General features: G+C 36.7%; 1 protein-coding gene across 1 annotated transcript in view; it reads right to left on the bottom strand.

Annotated features, from left to right (window-relative positions):
- LOC529488 (glutamate decarboxylase 1) overlaps nt 1-15,601 on the bottom strand; it is a 68,572-nt gene that overhangs the window by 13,178 nt on the left and 39,793 nt on the right. Inside the window, exons 3-11 of the mRNA XM_024984526.2 lie at nt 11,160-11,434; nt 8,785-8,875; nt 7,417-7,529; nt 6,980-7,095; nt 5,594-5,673; nt 3,034-3,088; nt 2,229-2,345; nt 1,365-1,429; nt 1,185-1,263 (exon numbers count right to left, since the gene is read on the bottom strand). Of these exons, the coding sequence (XP_024840294.1) occupies nt 1,185-1,263; nt 1,365-1,429; nt 2,229-2,345; nt 3,034-3,088; nt 5,594-5,673; nt 6,980-7,095; nt 7,417-7,529; nt 8,785-8,875; nt 11,160-11,434 (991 nt within the window). The remainder of the gene's footprint in view (nt 1-1,184; nt 1,264-1,364; nt 1,430-2,228; nt 2,346-3,033; nt 3,089-5,593; nt 5,674-6,979; nt 7,096-7,416; nt 7,530-8,784; nt 8,876-11,159; nt 11,435-15,601) is intronic.

Genomic DNA, 15,601 nt, shown 5'->3' with positions numbered 1-15,601 from the left:
CAGAAAATTTGTTTCTGAGCCCCAAACATAAAAGTACCAGAAATCTGCAAGTGGACTGGAGACCTGACAGCAAAGTGGAGGGCTTGTCGCCATGCAGCCAACTGAGCAGAAGCTGAAGCAGAGCCAACGGCTCCAGCCTGAATTGCTGAGAACGCCTTGGGTTAGGAGAGAACAAAGACTGTCTTAGAGCTAGGGAAGAAGAGGCGTGTATTTAACGCTCAGCAGAAAGTGGGGAGTACCAGGTCAGGCAGTTGATAATGGGAAGACAAGCACTCTATTTTTAAATTCAAATCACTGGATTGCTTGTGAGTAAGAGAGAAAGAAAACAAAGCTATAAATGATAGCCACGTGAAGTGTGTCTGCCCCTCTGACAGCTAAGCAGAGACAGGGAATATTCAAGTTGAACTTTGTAATTGTATCTCTTCTTGCAGGAGATCATGGGCTTATCTCCTTACGTAGCATTACATGTACTATTGGCAGAGATAAAACACACAAACTTATAAGCAAAAAATAATTTCATACAACCCATAATTTTTTGCTTTTTATGCTAAACGTACATCATCGTTACTGATAGTTATCCCTACTTAAAACAAGTCTTATTTTGGCCTTACTCTCTGAGGTAACAAATTGGTCAGCAGGCCAAATCTGACTCCAGAGAGACCTTACCTTTGTTCATGGTGTGTTTAGAAGGGAGGTCACGAGTGACCACATTTTCTATCACCTATTCTGTTTCTCACCACTGTCTATTGTCTTATCCCTGATCTCATCCACACATTAACTTACTACCTGGGGCCCTACACCACTGGGTTTTGTGACACTTTAGTTACCCACTGCCAGTGTTAGCTGCTCAGTCACTCTGCCTCTTTGCGACTCCATGGACTCTGCCCATGGGATTCTCCAGGAAAGAGTACTGGAGTGGGTTGCCATTTCCTTCTCCAGGGGATCTTCCTGACCCAGGGATCGAACCCGGGTCTCCCACATTGCAGGCAGATTCTTTACCATTTGAGCCACTAGGGAAGCCCCGTGGTTGCTAATTAAGGGGCAGCTTTCCTCTACAGGCCAAAGGGTTCTGCACTACATGAATTCAATGAGGCCATAATGATTTTGGTTTTGAACATGCACAATGAACCTAGTCATGACCAAGGTCTCCATCACATCACTACTCGAAAACAGAGATCATTTACTTTTTCCCGGGTCAGGACAGCAGAGCACTGAAGGGGCACACCCATGAGTTTGTGGGGGTTCCAGGTCACGGAGTCGGCCCTAGGCAATAAAACAAGTCCTGTTAGTGCTCACGGGCTAAGGAGACAAACAGAAGCCCGAAGAGGCCCTTCCACTTGCATGAGCAGTGGCCCAGTTCTCACCTTTCAATGCCACTGAGTTTACAGGAATGCTTTCTGGACAACAGCAATCCACCTCCCCAAGCTGCCTACAGTCGACACAAAGGATTTGTGTGTTTACATTAACGATTTCTTTTTACATAGCACTGACTGCTCTTTCCTATGTTACATTTATTTCAAAAGTTGATGAGGATTTAATTGCTATACTAGATAATTACAAACTTGGCTATAATTGTCTCACTTAAAAGAACCATGCATTTAAAATTTTCCTCCTAGGAATTCTCATTATCTCTTCATGACATAGTAAAGTTTTAGGTTTCTATTGATAACTAATGCAAAGAGACACCTTCTGTATAATTTCCAGAGACAGAATTTTTTAAAAGTTGGCATCAGATTTGGCAATACTACAGAAAAATTAAAATATCTACCATATTATATAACTTTACATTTGTCCAACTCTAATCAAAGCCAAAGACATTTTTGCACAAAGTCATTGTACTAATAACATCAAAAGTTTTGACTTCCATAACAGCTATTAATTAAGAAATATATATTAGAGTAAGGGGCTAAGTTTCTTTGATTTAAAATCAGGTTTAACTCTTTCTTCAAATTGATCTTCTAAATTGTTGGTTGAATATTGATAGGCATTTAGACTTTTAAAAAAATATTGATACATACATAGCTCTTTCTATGGTAGTGCATTGTCTATTTTAAGGTAATTTATGCAAATGAGACTATTTTTTCTTGATATTTATTCATTATAAAAATTAGAGTTACAGAGAAATTTTGGTCTTGCTAGTAATGTCGGTTAAGAAATTATGAGGATTGTTCACAGGTAACATTTTTTAAAAAGGGAAATTATGAGCCAGACTCTAGGACATGACTTACATCCACATGCATCCAGAGCTTGTGTGTCTCACAAATATCTGCGATGTCATGGAGCGGGTCGAAGGCCCCGAACACGGTGCTGCCAGCTGTGGCCACAACACAGAAAGGAGTCTGGCCCTGGGGAGGACAAAAGCTGCATCATTCTTACAATCTCAGGAAGCCCGTTGTTGTTTAGCTGCTAACTCACATTCGAATCTTTTGCAACCCCACGGACTATAGCCCGCCAGATTCCTCTTTCCATGGGATTTCCCAGACAAGAACACTGGAGTGGGTTGCTGTTTCCTACTCCAGCCAATCTTCTCAACTCAGGGGTTGAACCCATGTCTCCTGAACTGGCAGGCGGATTCTTTACTGCTGAGCGACCAGGGAAGCCCCTGACTAAGGACATTAGATAACTAATAACTTCAAATATTTAGAGGCACCTACAGTAATGGAAAAAGTAGCTTAACCATAAGATGAACAAATACCATTGCCTCTGAGTCCCATTTATTGTTATTTCTCTCTGAATTTATTTTCAGAAGATCATACCACAACAATAAAGACGACTAAACTCCTTTAGTAGTAAATAAACCACTTTATTTACTTTTGGTGATAACTTGTCTTTTGATATTTAACAGGAACAAAATGGTCAGGGAAATATTGCAATGTCATTTAATTATTTCACTTCAGCTTTAGAAGAAATTTCCTACATTTAGAGATTACTTTATTTCCTGTAGCAGTTCTTATCAGTTGCTTGCCACTAATGAAAGTCAGTAAAGAAAATAAAGATGCATTTGCAAGTTAAATATGGAACTTCAGAACTTACCTTTCTTTTAGCTTGTAATATATTTTTCTCTAACTCAGCTGGAATCATCTTTCCCCTTAAAAAGTCAAATACACATTGTTTTCTTATGAGTGAATAAACATATCGATTCTACCAGTTAGAAGAATTAATAATATTCAAGATTAAAAAATTAGTTTTTAGTGACTCCCAAAGGTATTTATAGGTGTGGAAAACAAGCAATAAGCAGTTCCCTAAAACCAAGATAAAATATCATGTTATTTGAATTAAAGGAAGCTGAGTTTACTATTCAATCATCTTAAAATCTGCATTATTTACATATCAGAAGATTCTGATTTTTCTAAGATACATAATGGTTTTCTTCCTTCCTTTTCTTTCTTCCTTTTTTTCTCTAATGATTAACCTTTAATTATAAAGACTTCTTAGGGCTTCCCTGATAGCTCAGTTGGTAAAGAACCCACCTGCAATGCAGGAGACCCCCAGTAGTTTGATTCCTGGGCCGGGAAGATGCCCTCGAGAAGGGATAAGCTACCCACTCCAATGTTCTTGGATTTCCCTTGTGGCTCAGCTAGTAAAGAATCCGCCTGCAATGTGGGAGACCTGGGTTCAATCCCTGGGTTGGGAAGATTCCCAGGAGAAGGGAACAGGTACCCACTCCAGTATTCTGGCCTGTATAGTCCATGGGGTCACAAAGAGTCGGACATGACTGAGTGACTTTCACTTTCATAAAGACTTCTTGGCATTAAGACATAAAAATCAAAGATACAAATTGTTGGGGGGAATGTGGCAAAAATTCAGGTGGTCTCACATTTTTCTTCACAGCAAATTTCTGGGACAAAAAAACAAAAGCCAGTATCTTTCTGCTCCACCCCGTTATCAGACTGAAACACCGTCTTCTTGTAAGCATTCCTCTTAAAGTCCGGAATCAAGTAAGAATGCCTACCACCATCAATATTACAGCATCCTTTTTCTGAAGAAATACCTGTTATCTAGGGAGGTAATCATGATGATAATAGATGATATATAGAAACGAAAATAAGAAAAATCCCTAATTCAAGTACATATGGTTGTACACCTGGAATACCTAACATTGCTTATTGAAAAACTTTTGAAAACTATAAGAATGTTGAGCAATGGGAGGGTTACAATAGTAAATTAGGTTCCTATTTTTTTAAACTAATTGTTCTTAATAAACATAGAACATATCCTATTCATAGTAGTAAAAACAGATACAAAATATCTGGGAAAGAGATTCTCAGCAAATGTACAGGGTTTATATAAAGAAAACCAAACAACTTGAAATACATATAGAATGACAAACTTATAAAGCATATTTGCAAAATGTTCTATATTCATATATTTTACATTTAAAAATATCTCAATATATAAATATTTTTACAAGCCAATAAATAATAAACTACCAATAAAAAATTGGCAAATGAAAATGAACAGACATATTGCTGTAACACACAGCTGGTTGGTCAGTATACTAGACATATATAGTTCCAAACAACTGAAGGTCATCTTCATTTATCAGAATTTTCAAGTACAGAAGTATTGATAATATTCAAGTTTCTCCCAGTAGATAAGCATCAGTTAACTCAAAAATATTTGAAGGGCAAATAAAAATCTATATGAAATTTAAAGTGCAGACAATCTTTGAACCTGTAATTGAACTTCTAGGGATTTATGTGAGAAATATTCAAATATAGACACTCAAGTATACTTGTATAATTATATTCATTAAATCAGGGCTTCCCAGGTACTGTGAGTGGTAAAGAATCCACCTGCCAATGCAGGAGACCCAAAAGACTCAGATTCGATCCCTGGGTCAGGAACATCTCTTCAAGAGGAAATGGCAACCCACTCTAGTATTCTTGCCTGGAAAATTCCATGGACAGAGGAGCTTGGCAGGCTACAGTCCATGGGGTCAGAGTCAGACACGACTGAGCACACACACATACACACACACACATTCATTTAATCATTGTCTTTAAATACTTAAATCTAGGTGAAAACCTTTTAAATAAGATACGTGAAATTATATTTACAAAATGGAAAACTCCAAAATAATTAAAAAAGAATAAGGAAAGTCTGTATACATTCACAGGCTAAGGTTTCTAAGATATACTCTAAAGCCAAAAAAATTTACAAAATAAGTTGCAGATTGTAACACAGAACTTGAGATGTATACATATATTTAATATGCATCAAAATGATCTTCCAGAATATATGTATTTATAATATAGTTTATTCATTTCAAGAGAAGTGGAAATATATTTTTACTCTGTAGATTTCTGATGCATCTGAATTTTTCGTCTCCAGACATCATTATACTGCTACTTCAATACACTTAACAAAGAAAAGGTATGAGACACTCTCACTTGTATAGGACTATATTCAGTATAGGATACTGTATAGGATAACTTTGGTGTTTCTTTCATAATTACTTCCAGTTAAAATTATTGAAACTAATCTGGGAAAATATTCTTGCTAAAAATTGGGATAATAGAAAAATGGGGTTTTAATCTTTATATGAAGCATAATGATAATAAAAATCTTGAGACTGTGTTAAGAAACATACCTTTCATCACATTTTACTTCAATTACATTATCTGTCCCAATACCAAGAGTTGCTGCAGCCTTTTTTATGGAATAATGACCCTTGGGCAAAAATGAAAACAGGAAAGGCATTAATTTTCCTGCCTTAAATCATCACTTACACTAGTGCATCACTCAAATTAGGGCATATATGCATACCTCTGAATGGATCTGTGCATATATAAATACATGTACATATATACACACACACACACATATAGAAGTGAGGTTCTCAAGGCATACTTCCAGACTCTTACCATGACGTTAGTTGAGATGAAGAAGGCTGTAGCACCTCTTTCTAGGAGGCGCTGTCACTCAGACAACACTTTAAACACAGGACTGTGATTCTTATTCTAGTTTTCTGTATCCACATGAATCGTGTCATTTATACATTTACTGACAATATCCTCCAGGTAAATCCTTGCATGTTATGGACAGCTTTAAGTCTTGAATTTGCAATTTTTTTTTTAAGAGAGGCCTAAAGAAAGGAATCAATTTTTCCTCTGCTTGTAGTTTTTAATTTAATTTTATTTTATTTTTAAACTATACATAATTGTATTTGTAGTTTTTAATTTTAACTTTGATATCAAATTTGATTTCTTGCCTTCTGGGTGACTACTATCTCATGGCATAGTTTGATAATATAAACAGAATCAGTAAGATGGAGGTGACAGCTCAAAGATAAACTATTCCTGGGTAATTTTTAGCTGCCTGGAAAAGACCACATATATGAGAGAAAAGGGAAATTTAAAACCCTTACGATGTTTTCATTTCAATGGAGAATATCAATACATAGATTAAATAGGAAATGATTTTTTTTAAAAAATGACATTATGGGATTTCAGCTTATTTGCTCATAACATTGAAAAAATATATGTCAAATGATAAAAATGACATTTATAAACAAGTATCTTTGATTGTATTATTTTATAGTAAATTACATTAAGTATGCAGCAGTGGGATTTGCCTGGTGGCTCAGTGGTAAAGAATCCACCTGCAATGCAGGAGACTCGGGTTCAATCGCTGGATCAGGAACCCGAGTCTCCTGCATTGCAGGCAAATCCCACTTAATGATTTTTTTTTGGTAAAGATAGCAGAATGTTTTATATTTACAATCATATCTTTTTTCTGTTAGTTTCTCCTATATTGAAATAAAATTTTCCTGAATTATTTGTATTGCTAATCTATATAGTCTGTATAGGCTGGAAAGTTGTTTTTCTCCTTTCCAATATCAATATATAGATCCAAACAGAGATTACAGAGTGTTTTTACCATAAAAGTGAAGCTAATATTCTCAATGTTTAAATTACTTTATCGGTATATCTTAGAAGATTCTTAAAGCTTAGAAAAATCTAGACTTGATACTTACTTGTTCAGAAACAAACAATACGATGCACGGAAGGACTGCCATGCCTCTTGCTTTTATCTCTGGATATTGCTTATAACGAGCTACTAATATACCATAGAGGTTTGATATACTCCCACCTATGGAAAAGAAATTGTGACTGTTAATCTAATTTCAAAAATCTGAAATGTTGATTGAGACGATTTGAGAGTTTTCTGAAGTAAAATGGTACCAAATCACTGATGTCATTTTTAAAATGGTCTTCCTTGAAAGTATTCAAGGAATCACAAACAGCAAAATCCACAACTTTCAGATTTCAAAAAACTTTGTTTATGATTATAGCCAACAATATGGCTTATGAACATTCACATCAATTCAATGACTCAAAAACAATCATATTAATTTAAATACATTTTTACTTTCTCCTATTATTTCTTTTCACTTATAAACCTTTTTCTTACCAGGTGAAAATATTCCATCTGCTTCTGTTTCTCTCCAGCCAATAATTCCACACATTTTCTTAAGAAGAACTGTTTCCATGACAGTAAATACTGGAGCTATTTCATAGGTAAACCTATAATATATGTATAGAAATTCCACTGTGAATTATATTACATGGAAGAGGATAAATAAAATCATGTGCTAGGTATTCACATACGTTGATTAAAGAATAATTCAAACGTGTAGAACCATCTCTTACATCCTTTCTCTTTGCATTTTTCTACTATTTCTCTACTTAAACCAAAAATCTATATTTTCTTTGAACAGACAATGATTGTTTCACAGCAATAGGATTCCAAATAATGGAGTAAGATTTGTAAAATGATTTTTATGTAATAAAATGCATCACATTTTATATATCACAAACGATATAGGTTCGTTAAGGGTCTCCTACATTACAGGTGGATTCTTTACCAACTGAGCTATCAGAGAAGCTCTCCAAAGTGTTACTCTATGTGTGTTCAAATAAAGGGCTACAATCAAGCAATGAAAACTAAAACTAGCAATAAACTGTGCAGCTTGTTTTTCTATGCATTTCACATTTATAAAACCCTGTGCACCATTAAGATCCCAGTGACAACTAAACAGTTAAAATAAACCACAGCTTTCCTACACAGTGAAGCAGTCACTTCTCATAATGTTTAGTTCCTGGTTTTAAAGTTTAAACTTCTACCAGCTATCTCTTTTGATTGTAGTTATGTATTAACATCTGAGGCAGACTGTTCCTTCCAATTGCATGTCCAATCACTTCTCTATTCCTTTAAACTTGAAATACATTGCCCTAAAGTTAATTTTACTTCAAAACATTACAGCAGTGTATCTCATTTCGTATACCTGCAAGTTTTGTTCTGACAAAGGTCAAAATGTTTAAGGAATCACATTGGAGCTCGATTTAACTTTAATAGTTTACTTTCTTCACCTTTGAGCAGATTGAAGTTCCAATTAACACTCAGGCAACTTTTCCTACCCTGGCGTGTGTCATTTTTGGATTCTATGCTCCGGGCTGTTCTGGGTAGTATTGCAGTGATTTCAGTCCTGGAGCTGGACTCCCAGTCTGCACACTAATAACTCAGACTAATCAACTGAACTTTACTATTTACCAGGAAATTCAGATCCTAAGAGTTTCTAGAGAGGAGAGACAGTCCAGAGGACCCGTTAAAATGTCCCCAGGGAACAGGAACCATCTTTGCATTTCTTTCTGGTATCACGTATTTGTTTCTGATAGAGCAAACATCCTGTCCAGCAAAACGGAACTTCAACAACTGACACCTTCACCCTTGCTCCGTGTCTCACAGTCTCACGTCCCTTAGACCCAGAAGGATACTCACATGTTGGTATTTGCAGTGGCTGTCAACCATTCCCCTGCAAGTCCGATCACATCTAGCCCACTGGAGAGCTGGTTAAAATAGCGAGGATGTCCTGGGGAAAAAAGACAAAATCACACATGGGTCAAAGTGTAAACACACGGCTGAAATGTGGTTAAATTTCATAGCAGTTTCTCAGTGAACAGGTGTTATGGATCAAGTACACGATTTCATTCAGTGAACATTCCTGAGCGATTATCATATGCTGGGACTGTTCTGGGTATTAGGGCCCAGCGGTCATACGGACATAGCCGCTACATGGGGATCTCACTTACTATTGAAAGAAGGAGACACAATCAAATAATGACACAAATGTATTTAAGTACAGTAAAAAGCAAAAATTACAAAGCAAAGGATCAGGATGTTAAAAGACCATTTCTAAGGGGTCAGGAGTAGGAGAGGCAGTCTCCAGAGAAGGCTTTTGGAGGAAGTGATCTTTCAGAGAAGGTCTTAAGTCTATTTCCAAACAGTGGAGGAGGAGGAGCAGCTGTAAGAAGGCACCAAAATGAGAAAGGGCTCAAATACCAGAGTGAGGAACCCAACTGAAGTAGAAAGACCGAGGGTGGGGTGTGGGAAGCTACCTCAGTGGATGGGGGAAAGATCACCTAGAAGATGAAATAATTTTCCTTCCAAAGCTGCTTATACATTTTTTGCATGAAATAGAAGGTCCCTAGAGATTATCATACTAAGCAAGAAACAGCTGGACCATAAAGAAGACTGAGCGCCAGAGAACTGACGCTTTCCAACTGTGGCGCTGGAGGAGACCCGAGAGTGCCTTGGACTGCAAGGAGGTCAAACCAGTCGATCTCAAAGGAAATCACCCCTGATTATTCACTGGGAGAACTAATGCTGAAGCCACCGCTGCTGCTGCTGCTGCTAAATCGCTTCAGTCGTGTCCGACTCTGTGTGACCCCATAGACGGCAGCCCACCAGGCTCCCCCATCCCTGGGATTCTCCAGGCAGGAACACTGGAGTGGGTTGCCATTTCCTTCTCCAATGCATGAAAGTGAAGAGTGAAAGTGAAGTCGCTCAGTCGTGTCCGACTCTTCCCGACCCCATGGACTGCAGCCTACAAGGCTCCTCCGTCCATGGGATTTTCCAGGCAGTAGTACTGGAGTGGGGTGCCATTGCCTTCTCTGGATGCTGAAGCTGAAGCCCCATTATTTTGGCTACCTGATGCAAAGAGCCAGCACATCGGAAAAGACTGTGATGCTGGTGAAGATTGAGGGCAGAAGGAGAAGGGGGCGGCAGAGGCTGAGATAGTTCGAGAGCATCACAAACTCAATGAACATGGATTTGAGCAAACTCCAGAAGACAATAGAGGACAGAGGAGCCTGGCGTGCTCCAGCCCATGGGATCGCAGAGTCAGACACAACTTAGCGGCTGAACAACAAATATGTGGAGTCCAAAATACGACACAGATAAGCTTATCTACAAAACAGAAACAGGATCACAAGCACAGATAACAGACTCGTGATCGCCAAGGGGGAGGGGGTGGAGGATGAACTGGTTTGGGAGTTTGGGGTTAGCAGATGGAGCCTGTTACATGTAGGATGGATAAACAGCAAGGTCCTAGTGTAGAGCACAGGATATTCAATATCCTGTAAGAAACCATAATGGAAAAGAATTCTTTAAAAATACAGGCAGCAAAAAAGATAAATAATTTCAACTATAAAAATATCAGGTTCCTCTTATAATGATCTTTCAAAATTTTATATTAAGGAAGAATCACCAAACATTGCTTGTCAAATTGAACAATCTATATTGAACTCAGTTTAAATTAAGCTTCTCCTCCTTAGCTCCACAATGGATTGTTCTGTGCACTAATTTTACACTCTATCTTAAAGATAATGTGTGTGATAGCTCTTTGTGAATCTCTGTTTTGCCTCTAGAGTTTTGTTCAAATGTTGTTTGCTCCTGGAAGTACCATTGTTTTAAGAAATTAAGAATTAAGTTACAATAATGTCATTTTAATCAGAAAACACTTTCTAAAATATAGGCTGTATATATAAATTATACATATATCTAATTTTAGCGTTCTATATTTTATTGAAGTACAGAGATAATAAATCAAGCATCCAGTAATGAATATGATCAAATAAAGCAAAAAATAAAAACTGTATGTTATTTGCCATTGGGGTATATCCCTCCAAACCAAAATCATTTTGTTTACTTTCTCTGTTAATTAATAAACAATTCTATATGAAAATACCAGTTTAAAATAAACTAGACAAATGTTTTAAATAAAAATGAATGAAATTAGGGTATTTTTCAATGCAAATGTAAACTTAAGGCTACTCATTCAGTCTCCAGTTCGGACAAACAAATTTGAAAATTACCTGTTTTTACCCCATATTTTAAGGTGTCTGTGCAATCAACCAGCAACTGCTCCAGAGATTCAGGATGGTCAGACAGTTCTAAGTCAAACCCATCCAAACCTTCAAGAAGTTGATGAGGATGATGAAAGTCCAATATTTTACTCTTATCATCGAAAGTTTTCTCAATGTAGTGCAGAAGAATATTTACCACTCGCAGCAGAAAACATTTTGTTAAATCTTCGCCCTCCTTGGATGGCAACAAATCTAGAGAAAAAAGAAATAAACAAGGTCGGTTTCTAAACAGTCAAAGAAACTCACTATCAGATAGAATTTTGATCATAGAAAGTTAAAGATATTTGAAGGCCATGCCAAATAGTTAAATAAAGCAGCATCTGGCCAAATCCTACAAATAATCTTCATTTGAAGTCCCACTGAATAACAATTTTCACCAAAAAGTAAGCCACTTTAGATTAACGCCATGAAATTAATTGGCCCTTTAAGCTCTACCAGGTGGTCCTTATTTGACTGTCGTCAAAAATGAGCTGGTAAGTTGTACTTTTAAAAGTCAGTTAAAGTATACTTATAAAAGTTAGTCTATAGATCTTAAGAAAATCAAAATGACTTCAGTAATATGTAGATAACATAGAATTTTATTAAAAAAATAAAACAAATAACATTTGTTAACAGCATCCATACCTGAAGCATAAGCATTTGATAAATTAGTCATTACATTCTCAGCGTGAGCTTCTTTTATCACATCTTTGTCAGTTGATTGACAAGGATGAATGGATTTTTTTCTCATCTGTTTTCTATCTAAGTTGAGAAAGAAAATATTTATAATTATTAAAATATGCTAATAAAATGTATTACTGTAATCAAATCTGTAATCAAGTAGATGCCTCAAAAAAACTCATAACATTTGAAATTTTTATTTACATGTGATCTCTGGTGGAGAGGGATAAACTGGAGAGAAGCATGAACTCTACTGAAATTATGTAAGGTTCTTTTATCACCACACAGAGAGCAATGATATAACTCTCACATGTTAGCTTCATATCAGCTTAGCATAGAGGATTAATAATCTAATAATAAAGACCTATCATGAAAGTAAAGTGAAAGTGTTAGTCACTCAGTCATGTCTGACTCTTTGCGACCCCATGGACTGGAGCCCATGAGGAATTCTCCAGGCAAGAATCCTGGAGTGGATGGCCATTCCCTTCTTCAGGGGATCTTCCCAACCCAGGGACTGAACCCTGGTTTCCTACATTGCAACTTGATTCTTGACTGTCTGAGCCACTAGGGAAGACCTGTTATCTTTAACTATAAATAACAATCCTGCTACAGGATAAGATCCTTAAGTGCCTTGCATGTGTATTGACATTTAAGTACATATAACCATATCTACTCGGAGAAGGCAATGGCACCCCACTCCAGTATTCTTGCCTGGAAAATCCCATGGACGGAGGAGCCTGGTAGGCTGCAGTCCATGGGGTCACTAGGAGTCGGACATGACTGAGCGACTTCCCTTTCACTTTTCACTTTCATGCATTGGAGAAGGAAATGGCAACCCACTCCAGTGTTCTTGCCTGGAGAATCCCAGGGACTGGGGAGCCTGGTGGGCTGCTGTCTATGGGATCTCACAGAGTCGGACGTGACTGAAGCAACTTAGCAGCAGCAGCAACCATATCTACTACATATTAAGAGTCCTAAGTTCTGTGCACACAATTTGATCCTCACAGTAACCATACAATATAGGAACATTTCCCCAGTATGTCGATAAACAGATTTAAAGAAGTTAAGTAACGGTAATAAACTAACTCTTGTTGAGCACTTATTATGGCCCAGGCACTGTTCTAAGTACTGCACATGTGTCATTCTATTCAATCCTCATAATATAGGCTTATGATATGGATACTATTATTAACAAAAATAGCTTTATATATGGTTGGACTGGAATTTATAGACAAGTGTTTGAATCCAAAGATCAATATATTATCCTCTTTAAAAATTAATATTTGAAAATAATAAGTCTTAGAGTCTTCTTCAATAAAATTGTTAAGCCAAATATCCCATCAAGCAAGCTATTTCATTGTTAATATCATTTCATGTCCTGAACAATGGAGGAGAAAAAAGAAAGTACAAACTGTAGTTTATAAAATCTACTTGTTTGCCAATAGTTCTATAGAAAAAACACGAAGTAATCAGAAAATGCCCTGGAGAAGGAAATGGGAACCCACTCCAGTATTTTTGCCTGGGAAATCCCATGGACAGAGTAGCCTGGTGGGCTACAGTCCATGGGGTCACAAAAGAGTCAGACACAAGTTAGCGACTAAAAAACAACAGCAAATCAGAAAATGATGTATGGCTAAATTTTGTAGCTTCTATTTTGTAAGCTTAGTAGTATTGTTTCAAGTTCTAATTGAGTTTTCTTGAAATAAAATAAGCTATTCCCCTATATAATCCAGATTGCATTTGTTAAGACTGCAGCAAGATTAATTTGGTTTAACTTTTAAGCATTGATACATTTATCAGTTTATAAAACAAGCATTTTAAATGTTTATGTATGACAGACAAAAGTGTTTCAGTGTGGCTTTCTCTGTAAATACAATAGAATACAATAATACATTAGAAAATTGCACATAAGAAAAGACAGCATAGATTATAGAAATGTGAGATGAATTTGCAGAAAATTCAGTGTACTTAAAAACAGATTTTCATATTACATGGTGATCCAGTAGACATAAATTAATGTTTTGTACAATTTTTTTTTGTAGAGGAAAATTGCTTTTTCCAAGTTTCAGTGCTATAGACAATGAGTGATAATTGATAATAAATAAATTTTAAAGTACTAAAGGTTTAAATGCATCACTTCTTATATATAGTGGAAACAAAAATCACAAGAAAAGTGAAATAAAAAAATTCTATACATGAAAGAGTATTACAGAACATTTATTAAAAAGTTATGTAGCAACTAAAAGATTTGATATAGTGGAATAAGAATTATACTCCATTAATAGTTCAACCATGCATTGGATCTACAACCTGAAATTAAATTAATATTTAATAACAAAATGCTTGCTTTAAATGCATGAGTAAGACAAAGATTGCTAATATGTTCTGTCAAAATATGTTAATAACTAATAATCATAGAAAATAAACAAGACTCAAGAGTCTGAACTTTTAATTTTCACTTTTTCTCACAAAATTTCGACTTACTTGCCAGGCTATATCCACACTCCTTGAGGTCCATGTACAGTGAAAAAATAATATCAACTTTGAGAGAATTCCTGTAGCCAGAGCGCGCTTTGATGTAATGAAAAGAACTTGACTATTAAAGCTGAGTAACTGCTGTAATTTATAAGGGACCCTTTCAAGGTTCTTTTTTTTTTTTTGATGGCATAGAAATTTGGAGCAATTCCATTATTTGTTGAAAAAGGCTGCAATACAATGCTCCTATTTGTTTAGAGAATTTACTGAGAGAGAATTGTATGTAAAGGTTAGTTGCTCAGTCATTCCAACTCTTTGCAACCCTATGGACTGTAGCTCGCCAGGCTCCTCTGTTCATGGGATGCTCTAGGCAAGAATACTGGAGTGGGTTGCCATTTTCTTCTCCAGGAAATCTTCTCAACCAAGGGATCAAACCTGGGTCTCCTTTGCAGGTGGATTCTTTACTATTTGAGTTACCACGGAAGTTATAATTGTATGTATTGGTGTTTAAACATCACTTGCTTTTTAAAAGTATGATTTACTGGAAAAAAAAAAACGAATTTCAACTTCCCTTTAACAATTACAACTTTTATCTATAGATCGACAGATATGTCAGGTATATTAGTATTCTAGGGTACAAACAAAAATAATGCATGGGCATATTAATAGTATAATTCACATGTTTGTAACACAGGAATTATTTTCTACTTTTGGACTGAAAATTCTAAAATAATCCAAAAGTACATAATGATCGTCATTTCTGAGCCCCATTTCCAGGTGAACCTTTTCTCAAGAATTCGTCAACTAGTCCCTTGGAATTTCAGTTCAGCTCAGTTCAGTTCAGTTGCTCAGTCGTGTCCAACCCTTTGCGACCCCATGAATCACAGCACACCAGGCCTCCCTGTCCATCACCAGTTCCTGGAGTTCACCCAGACTCGTGTCCATCGAGTTGGTGATGCCATCCAGCCATGTCATCCTCTGTCGTCCCCTTCTCCTCCTGCCCCCAATCCCTCCCAGCATCAGAGTCTTTTCCAATGAGTCAACTCTTTGCATGAGGTGGCCAAAGGACTGGAGTTTCAGCTTCAGCATCAGTCCTTCCAAAGAACACCCAGGACTGATCTCCTTTAGAATGGACTGGTTAGATCTCCTTGCAGTCCAAGGGACTCTCAAGAGTCTTCTCCAACACCACAGTTCAAAAGCATCAATTCTTCGGCGCTCAGCCTTCTTCACAGTCCAACTCTCACATCCATACATGA

This window comes from Bos taurus, chromosome 24, assembly GCF_002263795.3.
Source record: "Bos taurus isolate L1 Dominette 01449 registration number 42190680 breed Hereford chromosome 24, ARS-UCD2.0, whole genome shotgun sequence".
NCBI classification, from domain to species: domain Eukaryota; kingdom Metazoa; phylum Chordata; class Mammalia; order Artiodactyla; family Bovidae; genus Bos; species Bos taurus.
This window is presented reverse-complemented; position numbering and strand designations above follow the sequence as displayed.